We start from the raw sequence: 24874 nt of genomic DNA, 5'->3' as shown, positions 1-24874 counted from the left end.
GGTTTTAAATACACTTAAGTATCAAAAGTAAATGTAATTGCAAAAAAATACTAAAGTATCAAAAGTGAAAGTATAAATGATTTAAAATTCCTACTATTTAGCAAATCAGACGGCACAATTGTCTTGTTTTTTACATTTTTGGATAGCCAGGGTCACACTCCAGACATTATTTACAAGAGATGCATTTGTGTTTAGTGAGTCCACCAGACCAGAGGCAGTAGTGATAACCACTGCTTGATAAGTGTGTGAGTTTGACTATTTTCCTGTCCTTGTCACGCCCTGACCTGAGAGATCCTTTTTATGTCTCTATTTAGGTTTGGTCATGGTGAGATTTGGGTGGGCATTCTATGTCTGTTTTTCTATGTTTGGGATTGCTTTGTTTCGGCCGGGTATGGCTCCCGTTCATCGTTGTTGCTGATTGGGAGTCATACTTAGGCAGCCTGTTTTTCCTTTGGGTTTTGTGGATAGATGTTTTCTGTTTAGTATTTTGTGACCTGACAGAGCTGTTGGCTGTCGTTCATTTTCTTGTTTGTTTTGCCCTCAATGGATACAGCGAGCTGCAACCGCAGATGTCATAATCTCCGACCCTTTGCTGAAAGTTTACACTACAATGGAATACCACAATCAATACAATCAACATACTGATTGGCAGTAGAGGAAGAATTCAGAATCAGATAAAAAAATAAAAAATTCAGAACACCTCTTCCATCTATTATGCATGGCAATGTACAAAGCATAAGGAATAAGACTGAGGAGCTACGGGCTTGTATCCAATACCTCTCAGAGTACTGACAATCCTGCCTGATCTGTCTATCAGAGACCTGGCTTACGGAACAGGATACCGACTCCGTTGTGGGGTTGGATGGCTACACAATCATTAGAATGGACGGAAACATCAACTCCGGTAAGAGAAAAGGTGCAGGAGTTGTGCATTCATCAATGAGAAATATTGCAATCGTGCCCATATTACAACTAAGCACCAGGTCTGTACTAAAGACATTAAACTACGGCCTTACTACCTGCCATGGGAATTAAATCAGGTCAGACAATTCATTGTTTACACTGCCCCCTCCGGCACCCAAATAGCTGCCGACTTGATCCATGACCTTGTATCCCAGGCTTAAACAGAGTCACCCGAAGCGGTAAAGCTGACCATGGGAGACTTTAACATGTGCAGTCTATCTGGACATTTACCATCATACCAGCAATGTGTAACATGTCCTACCCAAAATTAAGCCTATCTGGACCTCTTATGGTAACATCGCAGGTGTGCATTCTTCCAAGGCACTACCCAATCTCGGAGCAGTCTTCTAGTGAGGCTTCGGATGCGCGCACACCACCCACCGCTTCCGAGTACATTACCCGCTAATGTCCAGTTCCTAGTTAACAAAGTTTACGAAATCAGGGCAAGAGTTGCTATCCAAAGAGAAATGCAGGATTGTAACATATTCTGTTTCACGGAAACATGGCAAGCATGGGACATGTTGTCGGAGTCAGTACAGCCAGCGGGATTTTCAGTACATCGCGCCCCGACAGGAATAAACATCTCTCCGGTAAAAAGAAGGGCGGGGGTGTATGTTTCATGATTAATGACTCATTGTGTAATTGTAACAACATACAGGAACTCAAGTCCTTTTGTTCAACTGACCTAGAATTCCTCACAATCAAATGCCGACCGTATTATCTCCCAAGAGAACTCTCCTTGGTTATTGTCACAGCCGTGTATAACCTGAAACCGTGGATTGATGGCAGCATACGCACAAAACTGAAAGCACGTACCACCTAATTTAATCATGACAAGGCAACTGGGAATATGGCCGAATACAAACAGTGTAGTTATTCCCTCCGTAAGGCAATCAAACAAGCAAAGTGTCAGTATAGAGACAAGACGTATGTGGCAGGGTCTACAGACAATCACGGATTACAAAAAGAAAACCAGCCCCCTAGCGGACATCAACGTCTTGCTTCCAGACAAATTAAACAACTTCTTTGCGTGCTTTGAAGACAATACAGTGCCACCAATGCGGCCCGCTACCAAAGACTGTGGGCTCTCCTTCTCAGTGGCCGACGTGAGTAAAACATTTAAACGTGTTAACCCTCACAAGGCTGCCGGCCCAGACGGCATCCCTAGCCGCGTCCTCACAGCATGCACAGACCAGCTGGCTGATGTGTTTACAGACATATTCAATCAATCCCTATCCCAGTCTGCTGTTCCCACATGCTTCACGATGGATACCATTGTTCCTGTTCCCAAGAAAGCCAAGGTAACTGAACTAAATGACTATCGCCCAGTACCACTCACTTCTGTCATCATGAAGTGCTTTGAGAGACTAGTCAAGGATCATATCACCTCCACCCTACCTGTCACCCTAGACCCACTTCAATTTGCTTACCGTCCCAATAGGTCCACAGACGATGCAATCGCCATCACACTGCACACTGTCCTATCACATCTGGACAAGAGGAATACCTATGTATTCACCATAGTACCCTCCAAACTTATCATTAACGGGCCTGACGGGCCGCCACCAGGTGGTGAAGGTAGGAAACAACATCTCCACTCCGCTGATCCTCAACACTGGGGCCCCATAAGTGTGCGGTCTCAGCCCCCTCCTGTACTCCCTGTTTATGCACGCCTCCAACTCAATCATCAAGTTTGCAGACGACACAACAGGGGTAGGCTTGATTACCAACAATGACGAGACAGCCTACAGGGAGGAGTTGAGGGCCCTCGGAGTGTGGTGTCAGGAAAATAACCTCCCACTCAGTGTCAGCAAAACAAAAAGGCTCACCCCCCTATCCACATCGACAGGACAGCAATGGAGAAGGTGGAAAGTTTTAAGTTCCTCGGTGTACATATCACCGACAAACTGAAATGATCCACCCACACAGACAGTGTGGAGAAGGCGCAACAGCGCCTCTTCAACCTCAGGAGGCTGAAAAAATGTGGCTTGTCACCGATAACTCTCACTAACTTTTACAGGTGCACAATCGAGAGCATCCTGTCGGGCTGTATCACCGCCTGGTACAGAAACTGCACCGCCCACAACCGCCCACAAAGGGCTATAACCATCCGAGCCACTGCCTGTTCACCCCGCTTCCATCCAGAAGGCGAGGTCAGTACAGGTGCATCAAAGCTGGGACAGAGAGATTAAAAAACAACTTCTATCTCAAGGCCATCAGATTGTTAAACAGCCATCACTAGCACAGATAGGCGGCTGCCTACCTATCATTGGCCACTTTAATAAATGGAAGACTAGTCACTTTAATAATGCCACTTTAAGAATGTTTACATACAGTGGCTTACTCAAGTATTCACCCCCTTGGCATTTTTCCTATTTTGTTGCCTTTGTCACCCCCCCCCCCCCCCCCAAAGTCAATACTTTGTAGAGCCACCTTTTGCAGCAATTACAGCAGTAAGTCTCTGGCCACTGGGATTTTTGCCCATTCTTCAAGGTAAAACTACTCCAGCTCCTTCAAGTTGGATGGGTTCCGCTGGTGTACAGCAATATTTAAGTCATACCACATATTCTCAATTGGATTGAGGTCTGGCCTTTGACTAGACCATTCCTAGACATTTAAATATTTCCCCTTAAACCACTCGAGCGTTGCTTTCGCAGTATGCTTAGGGTCATTGTCCTGCTGGAAGGTGAACCTCCATCCCAGTCTCAAATCTCTGGAAGACTGAAATAGGTTTCCCTCAAGAATTTCCCTGTATTTAGTGCCATCTATCATTCCTTCAATTCTGACCAGTTTCTCAGTCCCTGCCGATGAAAAACATCCCCACAGCATGCTGCCACCACCATGCTTCACTGTGGAGACGGTGTCCTCGGGGTGATGAGAGGTGTTGGGTTTGCACCAGACATAGCGTTTTCCTTGATGGCCAAAAAGCTCAATTTTAGTCTCATCAGACCAGAGTACCTTCTTCCATATGTTTGGGGAGTCTCCCACATGCCTTTTGGCGAACACCAAACGTATTTGCTTATTTTTTTCTTTAAGCATTGGCTTTTTTCTGGCCACTCTTCCATAAAGCTTAGCTCTGTGGAGTGTATGACTTAAAGTGGTCATATGCACAAATACTCCAATCTTCACTGTGGAGCTTTGCAGCTCCTTCAGGGTTATCTTTGGTCTCTTTGTTGCCTCTCTGATTAATGCCCGCCTTGCCTGGTCCGTGAGTTTTGTTGGGCGGCCCTCTCTTGGCAGGTTTGTTGTGGTGCCATATTCTTTCTATTTTTTAATAATGGATTTAATGGTGCTCTGTGGAATGTTCAAAGTTTCATATATTTTTTTATAACCCAACCTTGATCTGTACTTCTCCACAACTTTGTCCCTGACCTGTTTGGAGAGCTCCTTGGTCTTCATGGTGCCGCTTGCTTAGTGGTGTTGCAGACTCTGGGGCCTTTCAGAAAGGTGTGTATATATACTGAGATCATGTGACACTTAGATTGCACACAGGTGGACTTTATTTAACTAATTATGTGACTTCTGAAGGTAATTGGTTGCACCAGAACTTATTTAGGTGCTTCATAGAAAAGGGGTGAATACATTGTTTATAAGAAAAATACATTAAATTACAGCTCTAAAATCAATCAAGGATAGAGTGTGGTTGTTACACATCCAGCTGGCTATCCTCTTTAGTCAGGCAGAATGACAGACCAGGTAGCAGCAGGGTTTGGCCTGGTTTAACCTCTTGAGGACCCCTTCGAGATACAATCCCGCTAAAGGGATTGGTTGGACAACAACCAGTGAGATAGCACGGCGCGAAATTCTAAAAAAGATAATCTCAAAATTAAAATTCAAGTACTATTCGGCATTTTAAAGATACTCTACTCGTTAATCCAATCACATTGTCCGATTTCAAAAAGGCTTTACGGTGAAAGCAAAACATTAGATTATTTTAGCATAGCACATTAGCAAAAAAAAAAGCAATTTTCCAAGCACGGATAGCCATCACAAAACCAGATATACAGCTAAAATTAAGCACTAACCTTTGACAATCTTCATCAGATGACACTCCTAGGACATCATGTTAGACAATACATGCATTTTTTGTTAGATCAAGTTCATATTTATGTCCAAAAACCCAATTTTTACATTGGCGCGTGACGTTCAGAAAATGTTTTCTCCCCATAACTCCCGGTGAATAGGCACATTAATTTACAGAAGAACTCATAAACGTTGACAAAATGTATAACAATTATTTAATCTACTCCTTTATGCAACCACTTTGTCAGATTTCAAAATAACTTTACGGAAAAAGCACATTGTTCAATATTCTGAGTACAGAACTTAGCCTTCAATGCTAAGCTATACAGTTAGCCTACAACCACGGCGTCGACAAATCTCTAAAAATATGTTCGAAATATTTACTTACCTTTGCTGATCTTCGGCGAAATGCACTCGGAAGGGGTCCCACTTCCACAAGAAATGTTCATTTGTTCTGCAAAGTCCATCATTTATGTCCAACTACGTCCGTTCTGTTGACCCATCCAGAACACTTTACAATGGCATGTGGCGTGGACGCAAATCCATAGACGAAATGTTCAAAGTTCCATTACCGTTTGTAGAAACACGTCAAATGATGTTTACAATCAATCCTTTAGGGTATTTTTTTACGTAAAATTGCGATAATTTTACAACCGGGCAATAGGTATTCATCCCAGAAGAAAAATAAAAAACATGAAGTCACGTGCACGCGCGTCACGAGACACCTGTCCTCAGACTGGCCAGTGATTGACTGAGCCACAATTTTCTGCCCAGGTGACGGATGAAACCAGTTCCTAAAGGTTGTTGACAGCCAATGGAAGAGTTAGGAGGTGCAACGTAAATCCTATGTCACTGTAGTTTTTCAAGGGATTCAAAAGAAAAACTACATTTCTAATTTCTCCCACTTCCTGATTCAATTTTTCTCAGGTTTTTCCTGCCATATGAGTTCTGTTATACTCACAGACACCATTCAAACGGTTTTAGAAACTTCAGAGTGTTTTCTATCCAAATCTACTAATAATATGCATATTCTATTTTCTGGGCCAGAGTAGTAACCTGTTTAAATTGGGTACGTTTTTCATCCGGCCATGAAAATACTGCCCCCTAGCCCATAGAGGATAACCATAGCATCCATTTTTCCGATATTTTTTTTTCAATAATTCTTTGAAACAAGTACATTTTTTTCATTTCACTTCACCAATTTGGACTATTTTGTTTATGTCTATTACATAAAATAAAAATAAAAATCTATTTAAATGACGCCAAGGGAGATGAATACTTTTGAAAGGCACTGTATCTTGCATTACTTATCTCATATACACAGTTGAAGTCGGAAATTTACATACACCTTAGCCAAATAGATTTAAACTCAGTTTTTCACAATTCCTGACATTTAATCCAAGTAAAAATTCCCAGTTTTAGGTCAGTTAGGATCACCACTTCATTTTAAGAATGTGAAATGTCATAATAATCTCAAGGTATTGGAGTGGCTTTGTGATGGCCACTCCAATACCTTGACTTTGTTGTCCTTAAGCCATTTTGCCACAACTTTGGAAGTATGCTTGGGGTCACATCCATTTGGAAGACCCATTTGCAACCAAGCTTTAACTTCCTGACTGATGTCTTGAGATGTTGCTTCAATATATCCACATAATTTTCCTGCCTCATGATGCCATCTATTTTGTGAAGTGCACCAGTCCCTCCTGCAGCAAAGCACCCCCACAACATGATACTGCCACCCCCGTGCTTCACGGTTGTGATGGTGTTCTTCGGCTTGCAAGCCTCCCCCTTTTTCCTCCAAACATAACGATGGTCATTACGGACAAACAGTTCTATTTTTGTTTCATCAGACCAGAGGACATTTGTCCAAAAAGTACGATCTTTGTCTCCATGTGAAGTTGCAAACCGTAGTCCGGCTTTTTTATGGCGGTTTTGGAGCAGTGGCTTCTTCCTTGCTGGGTGGCCTTTCAGGTTATGTCGATATAGGACTCGTTTTACTGTGGATATAGATACTTTTGTACCTGTTTCCTCGAGCATCTTCACAAGGTCCTTTGCTGTCGTTCTGGGATTGATTTGCACTTTTCGCACCAAATACGTTCATCTCTAGGAGACAGAACGTGTCTCTTCCTGAGCTGTATGACGGCTGTGTGGTCCCATTGTGTTTATACTTGCGTACTATTGTTTGTACAGATGAACGTGGTACCTTCAGGCGTTTGGAAATTGGTCCCTAGGATGAACCAGACTTGTCTTGGCTGATTTCTTTTGATTTTCCCATTATGTCAAGCAAAGAGGCACTGAGTTTGAAGGTAGGCCTTGAAATACATCCACAGGTACACCTCCAATTGACTCAAATGATGTCAATTAGCCTATCAGAAGTTTCTAAAGCCATGACATCATTTTCTGGAATTTTCCAAGCTGATTAAAGGCACAGTCAACTTAGTGTATGTAAACTTCTGACCCACTGGAATTGTGATACAGTGAATTATAAGTGAAATAATCTGTCTGTAAACAATTGTTGGAAAAATTACTTGTGTCATGCACAAAGTAGATGTCCTAACTGACTTGCCAAAACTATAGTTTGTTAATTAACAAGAAATTTGTGGAGTGGTTGAAAAACGAGTTTTAATGACTCCAACCTAAGTGTATGTAAACTTCCGACTTCAACTGCATATACTGTATACTACACTATCTATTCTATACTATCTATTGCATCTTAGCCACTCAGTCACTGCTCATCCATATATTTTATACTTATATATCCTCATCACATTCCTTTACTAGATTGTGTGTATTAGGTTTTGTTGTGGAATTGTTAAATATTACCTGTTAGATACTGCTGCACTGTCAGATCTAGAAGCATTTCGCTACACTCGCAATAACATCTGCTAACCATGTGTATGTGACCAATAAAATGTGATTTGATTTGAATGATGCAGCCACGGTCAGCTTATCAGCAGTGTGACTTTACAGCGTGACCTGTTGGGTAGAGACAAGAGTAGCACATACAGTACACTCAGTGACGTCTCTAGCCCGTGTGGGGGCCAAAGCAAGATTAGGTATAGGCCCCAAAAATGGCCCCCTCTGCATCTAGGCCCCCTCTGCTTATCGGGGACCCCAGAGCACTGCTGACATGGGCTAATTGAGTGACTGTCAGTGACTGACATAACTTGTGCTGATGCACAAACAAATTTCTAAATTGCACCTCGTGTATTCCACTTTTCTAACACTGAACCACAGGAGGTTGGTGTCACCATAACTGGGGAGGACGGACGAGGCACTGGCTGGAGCGGAATCAGTGGAATGGTATCACATACATCGACCACATATGGTTTCCATGTGTTGATGCTATTTCATTTACTCTGTTCCAGCCATTAATATGAGCCGTCCTCCCTTCAGCAGCCTCCACTGCTCTCAACAGTAAGTTGAGACGCTGACTGAGTTCCTTTTTGGAGCTCTGGGGCCACCTAGCAGCCGTGAGGCCCTACGCACAGCGCATAGTCTGCGTATAAGCAGAGGTGGCACTGAGTACACTAGTATAGCAGCATCTGCTTTTCAAGAACATCTGCAGTGCCTTTTACAGTATCACTACAAAATGCCGCTGTTCATTTGAAATGGTAATGCATACCGGTGTATGAGGAATAAGATCCTGTATCTAATATGCTATTATCAAATCTTTCAAAAATGTGCAGTATGAACTTCGTTTTTATAAGAAACATTAATGTGTTGAAAATTCCAAATTGTTTGCATAGTCAATTTATACACAGCACTGACACACACACTTACCCCACCAGACATGTCACCAGGGGTCTTTTAAGAGTCCCCAAATCGAGAACAAATTCAATAACACGTATAGTATTATATAGAGCCATTATTGCATGGAACTCCCTTCCATCAAAGATTGCTCAAGTGAACAGCAAACCTGGTTTAAAAAACAGATAAAGCAACACCTCTCCCCTATTTGACCAAGATATTGTGTGTATGTACTGATACATATGTAGGCCACATTTGAAATGTTTTACATTGATGTAGTTCTGTCCTTGAGCTGCTTTTGTCTATTAATGTTCTGTATTATTTAATGTTTCATGTCTTGTGTGGACCCCAGGAAGAGTAGCTGCTGCTATCGCAACAGTTAATGGGGATCCTAATAAAATACCATTGCCAAGTATGTCCACACTTTGTAGGATACATTACACCACTTTTCGTTTATTTTATTTTTAATTGATTCAGTTATTACAGCCAGAAATAAATACTGTAAACATTGCATTAACGCAAATTCTTTTAACTCAAACTTTTTGATCTGTATATTTTTGTTGTGGTTGCATAGTACCAGATTCTGACAGTGTTGTGAATCCAAAATGCCCCCGGGGTGAAGTTTTCCCTTGGTACAGATCTAGGATCTGCTTCCCCTCCCCCAATCCTAACCTTAACCATTAGTGAGGGAAATGCAAAACTGACACAACAGCATCTGGGTCACCCGGCCTACACCATCCAACATCCTTTTGGGGGCAAAAGTAGTGCACTGGGCCTTAAATAATCCTATATTAGCAGACCTGTATTACATGCAGAAATGCTGATAATGGAAGATGGATGACACCGTTTTTAAAAAGATATGCCATACAATACAGAAGAATGAAAGAGAAATGGCATTTAGAAGTGTATTTTGGACAAAAACATGTCATATAATAGAACTAAATAGATCAAAAATACAATAGAACTAAAGGATAAACCTAACATACGTAACACATTTGTACTGTAATTTCCCAGTCAGTTTTGTGAATTGAACCCTGTTACCCTCCTCCTCCTCCTCATTATCATCCAATATTTACTGCATCTCCTTCAGTAACATTTTCTTTTTTTTTAAATCACATTTTGTGTGAACACTTAGGTCCATGTTGTTGATACAATATGTTTGGTAATGGAAACCTGAAAGTGTCCTTGAGTTAAAACAATACTTTTCATTGCCTTGGAAAATCACTGTACAAAATAAATAAACTATAGCCAAAATATGTGCAATAAATACCATATATAATAGCGTGACATGGGTGTTTGTATTTTGCACAACAATTACAGTATACAGTTTTCTCCTTATCTTTGCTACAGAAGGACATTTACACAACTTCACTTCGGTCTTTTACACAAACATCACATCTCTCTTTGAATCCATACAATACCATTGAGGAGTAGACCAGGGCCCGTATTCATAAAGCATCTCAGAGTGCTGATCTAGGACCAGGTCCCCCCTGTCCATAAAATCTTATTCATTAGGATCTAAAAGACAAGACTGATCATAGATCAGCATTCCTACTCTGACACAATGTAAACTATTACAAAAACATATTCCTTAAAAAGCATTTGAAAATGGATGTTATTGGTTTACATTACAGCAAATATGTATAAAAATTGTCTATCAAATAATTCAACAACAAAACTAATCTGGGTAATAAACAAGAATATTGTTGTTAAAACTCTTCTTTCAAAGATGACATGATATACATTATGGACAATAGATAATGTATTTAAAATCATTGAAATCACTTTAAAACATTTAAAAAGGCTAGAGTCTCAAACTAACCCCACTTCTTGTCCCAAGTTGAAGATTGTCTAGTCTCAATAACATCTTTCTACAGTACACCTGGCTGTCTCAATACTCTTAAATAAGTTATTTTTCTCCTTTCCTTTACCCTTTTCCTTCATCTCCTTTCCTTAATCACTGATAGGCGGATGGACTTAAATCAATGGCACTCGTGTGAGTTTCCGACTTTCCTTAGCTAACGAGGCATGCTATTTCTCTCAACAACCCATACGCACAGCTGCCAGAGAGTAACAGTTCTAAAAACAATCTTCTGTGCTTGAACAAATTAGATTTGTCAAATTATGCTCTTTGCTGTTCTTCAAGTGCCATGGTCTGAGTCGTCAGAAAAATTATAACGTTCCACATTAGCTACAAGGCTTTCAGGAAAGGTACACTTCATTTGACATGTCCAGCCTGAACGGTCATCATGGACATAAGGACACAGGATAAGAAACTACTTCCAACTATTGAGACACAGCCTATTGAACTTGAACATCACTTGAATGTTGATATCATAAAACTAAAAATGTGAAAACATCATGGACCTGGTTACTCTTTAAACATTTTTTTTTCTTAGACCAATCTGAAATGCTACAAATACATTGTAAATATCTTTCATATCTTCAAAACGTGCTACAAAAAGGCATCAGATCTACTATAGTGCATATTCTAGTATTACTATGATAACTATATCTATCTACAACAACTAGATAACTAAAGTATAATATGAAAATGATAACTATAAAATCTAACTTCTATATGGTTACATCTCTAAAGATGACTCGGCTCGGAAAACTGATAAATCCTTTGAAGAATTATAGCCATAAATCGTGACAGAATTTAATCCAGGGACGCTACAGAGTGATCTTCTCTGTAAGGAACAAATACGTTACACCCTGTAAGCATGTGATTCTTTAAAAATACTGGTGAATAATAATTTATTATACCAGTCCTTTTTATATGCTTCAAATATGCAACGTTCTGTTTGGACGGTTTACCTGCTCAACAATGGTTGTGGAGGGATGTACCATTGACCCAATACCCTGGCTGGCTATTGGTTGGTAACTCTTTTTGTGTTTGGTCCAATCATCACACAAAACAGACAGCCAGAGATCCTGGTCCAGTAGTCTCACAGAATACTGGAGATCGAAGTTCATTACCTTCATTACTATAGATATGCTGTTAGATAATGAATGGTATACAGTAGGACATCCACACTGTTGATGATCTAAACAGTCTCCACTTGGGCCCACTACTTAGATCACTCAAGTTGGGAGGAACCAAGAACAGTGGTTCGTTTTCACGTTCTCTTTAAAAAAAGAATACTGTGAGTGAAGCAGAGGCAGAATTAACTCAATTGAAATGGGAATGGACTGCAACCATGTTTACTACACCATAAAAAAAAGAGTAGAGGACAGAATGAGTTTCATCTTAACCCTGGGTTACTTGGTGGAGCCTGGGGAAAAACTTAATGCTTCTTGGCTGGCGATTTGGCTTGGGACGTGGTTGGAGATATGGCTGGTGATATGGCTACGATCTTGGTTGAGGAGGGAGATTTGGCTGAGGCCTTGGAAGGGCTACTGTGGCAGGGGGTGACCTTAACATGGATGAACAGAGAAGTGGGTGACAGGCTGGAACCATCGACCTTCAGCAGGTGGACATGACGGTAACCTGGGGGCGAGAAGGCACGGGTGAAAGGTCAGACAAACTGATTATTGGCTATAGTCTAAACAGTAAGATATGTTATTTTGACACACACACCTGTGCGGAGGCTGGTGAAGGGCAGGGTGAACTGTCCCAGGAAGTCGTTTCTGGAGGTGAAGTCGTGGTCCTCGACCATGAAGCGCACCAGAGCCAGCTCAGGGACATGCAGAGTGAAGTTGAAGGTACAGTCCCACCGAGGGTTAAACCCTGACAAACCAAAGGAAAGGCGGAGAGCGAAGGGTTCAAAGCATAATTCTTTTCATGTATCTTCTATTCATACATCAGGGTTGGGCTCAATTCTATTTCAATTGGAATTTCAGTTTATTCGGTAAATTGAAATGTAGTTGATAACGTAGGGTTAAATCATTAAGGATGGCCTGAATGGATAGCTAACTCTACTTCTTTCAGTAAGCACAATACAATTCACACTGCTTCCTCTTCTACTGCATGTGCATAGAAGAGGAAGCAGTGGCTTCACAATCCATGTGCACACATACACAATCCATGTCCCAATCCATGCGCACACATACACAATCCATGTCTCAATTATCTTAAGGCTTAAAAATCCTTCTTTAACATGTCCCCTCCCCTTCATCTACACTGATCGAAGTGGATATCACAAATGACATCAATAAGGAATCATAGCAGTCTGTCATGAAAATAGTTAGTGTTTACAAACACTATTATCATCAGCATAGTCTCTACTCTCCTCTCCTCATCAGCATGTCATTCCTCCTCTTTTCTATTAGCCACGTGCGGAATGTCATTGAACTATTTACCTTATAGCATATGTGCACGGAACAATAATTGCACATTCCTCACGCTTGCTGTTTAACCTGTTTAGGATAGGGGGCAGAATTTTCACGGCCGGATAAAAAAACGTACCCGATTTAATCTGGTTATTACTCCTGCCCAGAAACTAGAATATGCATATAATTAGTAGATGTGGATAGAAAACACCCTAAAGTTTCTAAAACTGTTTGAATGGTGTCTGTGAGTATAACAGAACTCATATGGCAGGCCAAAACCTGAGAAGATTCCATACAGGAAGTGCCCTCTCTGACCATTTCTTGTCCTTCTATAGCCTCCTTATGGAAAATAGAGGATCTCTGCTGTAACATGACATTTTCTAAGGCTCCCATAGGCTCTCAGAAGGCGCCAGAACGGGGAATGATGACTCTGCAGTCCCTGGGTGAAAAACAGTAGGGCTGTTGGAAAGTGATCGTTCTGAGAACAATGACACGGGCGTGCGCGTGCATGTGAAGACTCCATTTTCTATTTTCAGTCTTTGAACGAAAACAAGGTCTCCCGGTCGGAATATTATCGCTATTTTACGAGAAAAATCGCATAAAAATTGATTTTAAACAGCGTTTGACATGCTTCGAAGTACGGTAATGGAATATTTTGAAATTCTTTGTCACGATACGCGCCGGCGCGTCACCCTTCGGATAGTGTCTTGAACGCAAGAACAAAACGCAGCTATTTGGATATAACTTTGGATTATTTGGAACCAAAACAACATTGGGTGTTGAAGTAGAAGTCCTGGGAGTGCATTCTGACGAAGAACAGCAAAGGTAATCCAATTTTTCTTATAGTAAATCTGAGTTGGGTGAGTGCCAAACTTGGTGGGTGTCAAAATAGCTAGCCATGATGGCCGGGCTATCTACTCAGAATATTGCTTTCACCGAAAAGCTATTTTAAAATCGGACACCGCGATTGCATAAAGGAGTTCTGTATCTATAATTCTTAAAATAATTGTTATGTTTTTTGTGAACGATTATCGTGAGTAATTTAGTAAATTCACAGGAAGTTTTCGGTGGGTATGCTAGTTCTGAACGTCACATGCTAATGTAAAAGCTGTTTTTTGATATAAATATGAACTTGATTGAACAAAACATGCATGTATTGTATAACATAATGTCCTAGGAGTGTCATCTGATGAAGATCATCAAAGGTTAGTGCTGCATTTAGCTGTGGTTTTGGTTTTTGTGACATTATATGCTTGCTTGAAAAATGGGTGTGTGATTATTTCTGGCTGGGTACTCTCCTGACATAATCTAATGTTTTGCTTTCGTTGTAAAGCCTTTTTGAAATCGGACAATGTGGTTAGATAAAGGAGAGTCTTGTCTTTAAAATGGTGTAAAATAGTCATATGTTTGAAAAATTGAAGTTTTTGGATTTTTGAGGAGTTTGTAATTCGCGCCACGCTCTACCATTGGATATTAGCGAGGCGTTCCGCTACGGAACATCTAGATGTAAGAGGTTACCTATAGGCACACTCTTGCAATTATCACCTTCTCTCTCTCAAGCAATGGGCATTAATCTTGGGATGTATTTATATGTCAAACTTGCCCATGTTCTCTTACAGTTCATTGGAACTCCTTACTCCCAGAAATGATCAAATTAATTAGAATTTTTTTTTTTTTTTTTTTTAGGACAAACAAATAAATTGATTAATAAAATTTGCTAAATTAAAACTTTGCTGTTCTACAGGTGGTGTCGGGGTAAGTAAAAAGAAATGGAGTAGGACCTAGGGCTGTTACGATGAACGTATTACCGCCACACCGGCTGTCACGAGACCATTTAGGCACGGTAATTAGGCTTCTCCAAGCTCTGATGCTGCTGATGGTCATTAGTATCCTACCAAACTTGCTAACTGCCTGGTACTCAACACTTTATTGTCCCTCTAATCACGCTGACATCAATGCAAATCACAAATCTAATCAAACACTTCATGAGAGCCCATGAGCTCATGTTGTGCAACATTTCTATAGGCTATGCAATTGCGTGAGAAAACAGTGATGGCTTCTATTAAAAAGAGGAGGATCTCATCAGCTTTCTATAGGCTAGGCCTACAATATTTATTTATCAACTTTCCTAATACAGTTGAAGTCAGAAGTTTACATACACTTAGGTTGGAGTCATTAAAACTCGTTTTTCAACCACTCCACAAATGTTTTGTTAACAAACTATAGTTTTGGCAAGTCGGTTAGAACATCTACTTTGTGCATGACACAAGTCATTTTTCCAACAATTGTTTACAGATAGAAGTTGACATACACTAAGTTGACTGTGCCTTTAAACAGCTTGGAAAATTCCAGAAAATGACGTCATGGATTTAGAAGCTTCTGATAGGCTAATTGACATCATTAGGTGTACCTGTGGATGTATTTCAAGGCCTACCTTCAAACTCAGTGCCTCAGTGCCTCTTTGCTTGACATCATGGGAAAATCTAAATAAATCAACCAAGACAAGTCTGGTTCATCCTTGGGACCAATTTCCAAATGCCTGAAAGTACCACGTTCATCTGTACAAACAATAGTACGCAAGTATAAACACCATGGGACCACACAGCCGTCATACAGCTCAGGAAGAGACGCGTTCTGTCTCCTAGAGATGAACGTACTTTGGTGCGAAAAGTGCAAATCAATCCCAGAACAACAGCAAAGGACCTTGTGAAGATGCTGAAGGAAACAGGTTCAAAAGTATCTACAGTCGTGGCCAAAAGTTTTGAGAACGACACAAATATTAATTTCCACAAAGTTTGCTGCTTCGGTGTCTTTAGATATTTTTGTCAGATGTTACTATGGAATACTGAAGTATAATTACAAGCATTTCATAAGTGTCAAAGGCTTTTATTGACAATTACATGAAGTTGATGCAAAGAGTCAATATTTGCAGTGTTGATCCTTCTTTTTCAAGACCTCTGCAATCCGCCCTGGCATGCTGTCAATTAACTTCTGGGCCACATCCTGACTGATGGCAGCCCATTCTTGCATAATCAATGCTTGGAGTTGGTCAGAATTTGTGGGTTTTTGTTTGTCCACCCGCCTCTTATCATTCTTTATTCATGGCTGGGTTCTTAGGCAAAATTGTGAGTGAGCCCACTCCCTTGGCTGAGAAGCAACTCCACACGTGAATGGTCTCAGGATGCTTTACTGTTGGCATGACACAGGACCGATGGTAGCGCACACCTTGTCTTCTCCGGACAAGCTTTTTTGCGGATGCCCCAAACAATCAGAAAGGGGATTCATCAGAGAAAATGACTTTACCCCAGTCCTCAGCAGTCCAATCCCTGTACCTTTTGCAGAATATCAGTCTGTCCCTGATGTTTTTCCTGGAGAGAAGTGGCTTCTTTGCTGCCCTTCTTGACACCAAGCCATCCTCCAAAAGTCTTCGCCTCACTGTGTGTGCAGATGCACTCACACCTGCCTTCAAGCTCTGTACTGGTGGTGCCCCTGAATCAACTTTAGGAGACGGTCCTGGCGCTTGCTGGACTTTCTTGGGCGCCCTGAAACCTTCTTCACAACAATTGAACCGCTCTCCTTGAAGTTCTTGATGATCCAATAAATGGTTGATTTAGGTGCAATCTTACTGGCAGCAATATCCTTGTCTGTGAAGCCCTTTTTGTGCAAAGCAATGATGATGGCATGAAGCCCTGACCTCAATCCTATAGAACATTTGTGGGCAGAACTGAAAAAGCGTATGCGAGCAAGGAAGCCTACAAACCTGCCTCAGTTACACCAGCTCTGTCAGGAGGAATGAGCCAAAATTCACCCAACTTGTTGTGGGAAGCTTGTGGAAGGCTACCTGAAATGTTTGACCCAAGTTAAACAATTTAAAGGCAATGTTACCAAATACTAATTGAGTGTATGTAAACTTCTGACCCACTGGGAATGTGATGAAAGAAATAAAAGATGAAATAAATAATTCTCTACTATTATTCTGACATTTCACATTCTTAAAATAAAGTGGTGATCCTAACTGACCTAAAACAGGGAATTTTTACTAGGATTAAATGTCAGGAATTGTGAAAAACTGAGTTTAAATGTACACTGCTCAAAAAAATAAAGGGAACACTTAAACAACACATCCTAGATCTGAATGAAAGAAATAATCTTATTAAATACTTTTTTCTTTACACAGTTGAATGTGCTGACAACAAAATCACACAAAAATAATCAATGGAAATCCAATTTATCAACCCATGGAGGTCTGGATTTGGAGTCGCACTCAAAATTAATGTGGAAAACCACACTACAGGCTGATCCAACTTTGATGTAATGTCCTTAAAACAAGTCAAAATGAGGCTCAGTAGTGTGTGTGGCCTCCACGTGCCTGTATGACCTCCCTACAACGCCTGGGCATGCTCCTGATGAGGTGGCGGATGGTCTCCTGAGGGATCTCCTCCCAGACCTGGACTAAAGCCAACTCCTGGACAGTCTGTGGTGCAACGTGGCATTGGTGGATGGAGCGAGACATGATGTCCCAGATGTGCTCAATTGGATTCAGGTCTGGGGAACGGGCGGGCCAGTCCATAGCATCAATGCCTTCCTCTTGCAGGAACTGCTGACACACTCCAGCCACATGAGGTCTAGCATTGTCTTGCATTAGGAGGAACCCAGGGCCAACCGCACCAGCATATGGTCTCACAAGGGGTCTGAGGATCTCATCTCGGTACCTAATGGCAGTCCGGCTACCTCTGGCGAGCACATGGAGGGCTGTGCGGCCCCCCAAAGAAATGCCACCCCACACCATGACTGACCCACCACCAAACCGGTCATGCTGGAGGATGTTGCAGGCAGCAGAACGTTCTCCACGACGTCTCCAGACTCTGTCACGTATGTCACATGTGCTCAGTGTGAACCTGCTTTCATCTGTGAAGAGCACAGTGGCAAATTTGCCAATCTTGGTGTTCTCTGGCAAATGCCAAACGTCCTGCACGGTGTTGGGCTGTAAGCACAACCCCCACCTGTGGACGTCGGGCCCTCATACCACCCTCATGGAGTCTGTTTCTGACCGTTTGAGCTGACACATGCACATTTGTGGCCTGCTGGAGGTCATTTTGCAGGGCTCTGGCAGTGCTCCTCCTGCTCCTCCTTGCACAAAGGCGGAGGTAGTGGTCCTGCTGCTGGGTTGTTGCCCTCCTACGGCCTCCTCCACGTCTCCTGATGTACTGGCCTGTCTCCTGGTAGCGCCTCCAGGCTCTGGACACTACGCTGACAGACACAGCAAACCTTCTTGCCACAGCTTGCATTGATGTGCCATCCTGGATGAGCTGCACTACCTGAGCCACTTGTGTGGGTTGTAGACTCCGTCTCATGCTACCACTAGAGTGAAAGCACCGCCAGCATTCAAAAGTGACCAAAACATCAGCCAGGAAGCATAGGAACTGAGAAGTGGTCTGTGGTCTCCACCTGCAGAACCACTCCTTTATTGGGGGTGTCTTGCTTATTGCCTATAATTTCCACCTGTTGTCTATTCCATTTGCACAACAGCATGTGACATTTATTGTCAATCAGTGTTGCTTACTAAGTGGACAGTTTGATTTCACAGAAGTGTGATTGACTTGGAGTTACATTATGTTGTTTAAGTGTTCCCTTTATTTTTTTGAGCAGTATATTTGGCTAAGGTGTATGTAAACTTCCAACTTCAACTGTATTAAACACATTACTTCTCTTTACAACAGGAGTATAGCCTACCAGGCTGGCATGAAAATGAACCGCGGGAAAAGCGTCCTCCATTCGCTATTTAAGTCCATAGATGACATGTATTTTTTTTCCCGCTGCCCCTGTTGAGACAGGTGCATGATAATGGTCCATTCTAAATCAAAACTAATTTTCACACATATATTATTTAGTATATGTAAAGACAATATTAAATCAAGAATAGTCTGATGGGTGACAATATTAACCTATCACTTCTGAATGATATATTATCACTTGTGAATGATGCCCAGCTTAAGGCAAGAAACCGAAATGCCTTTTTCAAATCATAATACACCTCATGTAGCCTAGCCCATAGACCTACACTACCGTTCAAAAGTTTGGGGTCATTTAGAAATTAAAATAACATCAAAGTGATCAGAAATACAGTGTAGACATTGTTAATGTTGTAAATGACTATTGTAGCTGGAAACGGCTGATTTTTGGGGGGGAATATCTACCTAGGTGTACAGAGGCCCATTATCAGCAACCATCACTCCTGTGTTCCAATGGCACGTTGTGTTAGCTAATCCAAGTTTATCATTTTAAAAGGCTAATTGATCATTAGAAAACCCTTTTGCAATTATGTTAGCACAGCTGAAAACTGTTGTTCTCATTAAAGAAGCAATAAAACTGGCCTTCTTTAGACTAGCTGAGTACCTGAAGCATCAGCATTTGTGGGTTCGATTACAGGCTCAAAATGGCCAGAAACAAAACTTTCTTCTGAAACTCGTCAGTCTATTCTTGTTCTGAGAAATTAAGGCTATTCCATGCGAGAAATTGCCAAGAAACTGAAGATCTCATACAACGCTGTGTACTACTCCCTTCACAGAACATCGCAAACTGGCTCTAACCAGAATTGAAAGAGGAGTGGGAGGCCCCGGTGCACAACTGAGCAAGGACAAGTACATTAGAGTGTCTAGTTAAGGAAACAGAAGCCTCATAAGTCCTCAACTGGCAGCTTCATTAAATAGTAACCGTAAAACACCAGTCTCAATGTCAACAGTGAAGAGGCGATTCCGGTACGCTGGCCTGCTAGGCAGAGTACAGAGAGATCCATGATGAAAACCTGCTCCAGAGCACTCTGCCCCAGTCTGAGGTCCTAAGGTTCACATTCCAACAGGACAATGACCCTAAGCACACAGCCAAGACAACGCAAGAGTGGCCCCAGGACAAGTCTCTGAATGTCCTTGAGTGGCCCAGCCAGAGCCCGGACATGAACCTGATCGAACATCTCTGAAGAGAACTGAAAATAGCTGTGCAGTGACGCTCCCCATCCAACCTGACAGAACTTCAGAGGATCTGCAGAGAAGAATGGGAGAAACTCCCCAAATACAGGGGTGCCAACGTTGTAGAGTCATACCCAAGACGACTCGAGGCTGTAATCACTGCCAAAGGTGCTTCAGAAAAGTAGTGAGTAAAGGGGTCTGAATACTTATGTAAATATGATATTTCCGTTTTTATTTTTAATACATTTGAAAAAAAAAAAAAAAACCTGTTGTTGCTTTGTCATTAGGGGGTATTGTGTGTAGATTGATCCATTTTAGAATAAGGCTGTAACGTAACAAAATTCAGTGGTGTAAAGTACTTAAGACTACTTTGAAGTGCTACTTAAGTCGTTTTTTGGGGTATATGTACTTTGCTTTACTATTTATATATTTTTTTACCAACTTTTACTTCACTACTGTACTAAAGAACATTATGTAATTTTTACTCCATACATTTTCCTGACACCCAAAAGTACTCGTTACATTTTGACAGGAAAATGGTCCAACTCGCACACTTATCAAGAGAACATCTCTGGTCATCCCTAATGCCTCTGATCTGGCAGATTCATTAAACACAAATGCTTAGTTTGTAAATTTTGTCTGGGTGTTGGAGTGTACCTGGTTTGTTTAATATAAGGAATTTGAAATGATTTATACTTTTACTTTTGATACTTATGTACAGTTTAGCAATTCCATTTACTTTTGATACTTAAGTACATTTAAAACAAAATACTTTTAGACTTTTACTCAAGTAGTATTTTATTGGGTGATTTTCACTTTTACTTGAGTAATTTTCCATGAAGGTATCTTTACTTTTACTCAAGTATGACAATTGAGTACTTTTTCCACCACTGACAAAATGTGGAAAAAGTCAAGGGGTCTGAATACTTTCCAAATGCACTGTATATTTACCATTGTTGTCCACGCGGGGGGTCATCTTCTTGTTGTTGTCGATGGGAACGCCATGGGTCTCCACCCACACCTGAGGGTCCACGATGGAGCTGGGTTTATCCCACTCTGGCTTGGGAAGCTGCTGGGCCGAGATCACCTGCATGGGATTGGTTATAATGGGATTGGGGAAAAACAGGAATGGGAGAAACGGGAATTGGGAAAAACAGGATTGTCAGAAATAGCATTAGAGAAAAGTGAGGCATTGATTTTAATTTTATACATTGCATTTATTTTTCGCGATAGTCTGAACTTGTTACCTTCTCAATGGCCTCTTGGCGGATTGACAAAGTGGTATAGAACTGAGTTAAATTGGATTGATTTGGGGGGCTATCGGGGCATCCAGGAACGCCCACTTACCCGTATGGTGAGGAGGGTGGGGTCGTGTCCGGGTCCTCCCCCCGTGTTCTCGGGGTTGAAGTTGCAGTCGGGGCGGGTCAGGAAGGAGGGCTTGAGGACGTATCCGCAAAGGCCGTTGGGTAAAAAGCGCCCCCGGTTCAGGTCCATCTCTTCCCCTGCCGTCTGGAAGTTCAGCGCCACTGGAGAAACAAATATTTCAGTTACTTACTGTGAATTAGTGCGTTGATTTAAAGCCTAGACATTAGCCAGATCATCTGCCTGCCACAAGAGTGTTTTAGTGCATTACAGGACATACTGTAGGTCATTACTGGATAATCACTGTGGTTTAGAGTTACAATGTATTGTGCTTTATTTATCTGTCTAAGTAATGAGAGAATTTATGTTGTCCATTAGAGTGTAATAGAATGCTGGAATACTGCTCTGTAATGGAGTGTAAGGCACTGACCAGCGTAGCAACACACAATCTCCAACACAATCTGGAATTCACAAATACTATTAAATCTGGCAACCAACATTGGCCTCCCACTGAGGAACAGTGTACCTGGTAAACACTTTTTCACATTTCTGAGATGGGCCATACTAACCATATTTCTTGAAAACACGCTATGAAAGTAGATATGTTACATTTTGCAGTTTGTGGTGTTCTACTTTCATGGCGTATTGCAGGGAACATAATCTGGCAACTTCAGAGAGTGGTTACAATGTACTGACCAATCTGGCAACCGCCGTTCCACATATCCTGGGGATCGTAGTTGGAGGACTGCAGGCGTTGTCCTGAGGGATATATCCTGCTCAACTGATGGCTGTTGTGACGGACAAAATGCTTCCCTGCAGGAGGGGGAGAAAGAAGGAGGGCAAGGGTAGTTAAAACACTGGCAAAAGGGAAAAACAGAGAAGCCTATGTGGTGAACAAGGTTGTTTTCATTAGGGCAGGAAGGGTCCAGGTAGACCCTTCATGTTTCAATCTGTTTTCTTCCATTTGGTGTGTAATGAACACAGCCCAGGTGTCTTGTCTTCCCAATAGGGAATCAACAGGGCCTGCAGAAAAATAGCCTAGTGTACATATTAATAATAATAATAATAATAATTGATTGGACTTAGAAAACACTTTTTCTAGAGACCCAAAGGGCTTTAAATAGCAAGGGGGAAGCTCACCTCATCCACCACCAATGTTAAGCACTGTCACGTCCTGGCCAGTATAAGGTTAATTGTTTTTGTAGTTTGGTCAGGACGTGGCAGAGGGTATTTGTTTTATGTGGTTCGGGGTGTTGTGTTTGTGTAAAGGGTGTTTGATTTAGTATTTCCGGGTTTTGGTTTATGTTTAGTTAATTCTATGGTTAGTCTAGTGTGTGTGTTTCTATGTTTGGTTGATTGGGGTTGGGACTCTCAGTTGAAGGCAGGTGTTGTCTATCTGCCTTTGATTGAGAGTCCCATATATTAGGGTGTGTTTGTGTGTGTGATTTGTGGGTGATTATTCTGTGTATAGCCTTGTGCCTTACCAGACTGTTTATTTGTCGAGTGTTCGTTTTTTCGTTATTTTGTATGTTCATTTTTGAGAGTAATTAAAAATCAAGATGAGCATTCACGTACCTGCTGCGTTTTGGTCCTCATTCACCGACAACAACCGTGACAAGCACCCACTTGGGTGATGCACGGCAACCAATTTGCACCAGACCACACATCAGCTATCAGGTGGAGAGGTGAGGAGTGATATATGCAAATTAGGAATGAGGAGGATAATTAGGTGGCCAGGTTGGGCACTTAGCCAGGTCACCAGGGTTAACACCTTACAATAAGTGCCATGACATTTTTAACAACCACAGAGAGTCAGGACACCCGTTTAACGTCCCATCCCAAAGACGCCAAACTACTCAAGGCGATGTCCCCACCACTGCCCTGGGGCATTGGGATCTCCTTAGACCAGAGGGAAGAGTGCCCCCTACTGGCCCTCCAACACCACTTCCAGCAGCATCTGGTCTCCCATCCAGGGACTGACCAGGACTGACCCTCTAGGCTTCAGAGGCAAGCCAGCAGTGGGATGCAGGGTGGTATGCTGCTGGCGCGCGTGGGTGTGTGCGCATGTGGGTCCGTGTGTATGTGTTTACATACAATGCTAACTAACAGAGAAGCCTGTTGATGATGTAATTGGCTAAGTGTGTAGAGTAGACTAATTGTACTCCTGAGCTTTTACTGACCTATTATCTTTTGGGAGCTATTAGGTTACTCTGTTAATTAGCATTGTATGTAAACACACACACACACACACACAGACACACATTGGCAGATACGCACACACACACACACACACACACGCACACGCACACACACACACACACACAAAAAGCCCCCCCCTACACAAACACACACTCTACATACCTGATTCTTTGACGTATTTGAGGGCTTCGCTCTCGGAGAAGGAGGACATCTCTGTAGGGGGTTTCTTTGCTGCCTGGTCAAAGCCTTTAAAGGGAACACTGCGCGTGTACACCACCAGGTCTGACAGCTCTGGACTCAGCTTAGAGATACCCGGCTAAGGAGGTACACACATACACACACACACACACACACACACACACACACACACACACACACACACACACACACACCGGGTGGGGAAGAGGGAGTAGGAAGCAGAGAGAGAAAGGAAAGGCAAAGTTACTAGTACTACATGAGATCAAGAAAGCCGATACTATGCACAATCAGCAAATCAGCGGATTCAGCAAGAAAGACAGACAAAAGACGCACGCACGCACGCACGCACCACACACACACACACACACACACACACACACACACACACACACACACACACACACACACACACACACACACACCTTCTTCTCCTCCTTCTTTTTGCTCTCTGCATGGCTACACTCACACTCCTCCGAGGAGCTGAGGTCTGAAGAACTGGAGGAGCTCTCCAGCTCCACCACTCTCTCCTTCTTCCCCTTCACCAGGATCTTCCCTTTCAGCGCCTACATACACACATGTAAAAACAGATGGATAAAACGCACACACTTTGGCTATCCATGAACGCACATACGTATAGGCAGGTAGAAGTGCACACACACACACACACACACACACACACACACACACACACACACACACACACACACACCACACACACAACACACACACACAATAAGCAGGCACACACCTACACACACTTACACACACACGCACACACATTTTAAATACTTTATTTGAATCGACCAATCAAATTTACATTAAAAAAGGTCCCTGTATGCATGGCACTGAAGGGTACAGAAAGCACCTCATTCATTCAGCTAGGCTGCCCACGACAGCTGAAACAGAGCAGTGCCTAGCCAAATGATTTGCCCTAGTTTATGTCAGACCCACAATCTGGAGGCCACGCACTGCAAGCCTGTGTACGTGGCCGAGACTGCCAAATATCAGCGCCACCAGCTTGCACCTACACCCGAGGCTGTCCAAGCGTGCCACGTGGGGCTGTTATTTAAGAAGCTTGTCGCCAAAGGCCTGCTCCACGTAGCCGTCAAATGAGCATTCCACTTCCAAAATGGGCACCT

General features: G+C 42.2%; 1 protein-coding gene across 1 annotated transcript in view; it reads right to left on the bottom strand.

Moving 5' to 3' along the window:
- Positions 1-9169: 9169 nt before the first annotated feature.
- Positions 9170-24874, bottom strand: part of plcd3b (phospholipase C, delta 3b) — a 60682-nt gene continuing 44977 nt past the window's right edge. The window contains exons 9-15 of the mRNA XM_014158672.2: positions 24158-24298; positions 23700-23853; positions 22035-22151; positions 21324-21502; positions 20928-21063; positions 12320-12469; positions 9170-12229 (exon numbers count right to left, since the gene is read on the bottom strand). Of these exons, the coding sequence (XP_014014147.2) occupies positions 12027-12229; positions 12320-12469; positions 20928-21063; positions 21324-21502; positions 22035-22151; positions 23700-23853; positions 24158-24298 (1080 nt within the window). The 3' untranslated portion in view covers positions 9170-12026. The remainder of the gene's footprint in view (positions 12230-12319; positions 12470-20927; positions 21064-21323; positions 21503-22034; positions 22152-23699; positions 23854-24157; positions 24299-24874) is intronic.

This window comes from Salmo salar, chromosome ssa19, assembly GCF_905237065.1.
Source record: "Salmo salar chromosome ssa19, Ssal_v3.1, whole genome shotgun sequence".
Lineage (NCBI taxonomy): Eukaryota > Metazoa > Chordata > Actinopteri > Salmoniformes > Salmonidae > Salmo > Salmo salar.
Note: the sequence above shows the minus strand (reverse complement) of the source record. Positions and strands in the feature narration are given on the sequence as shown.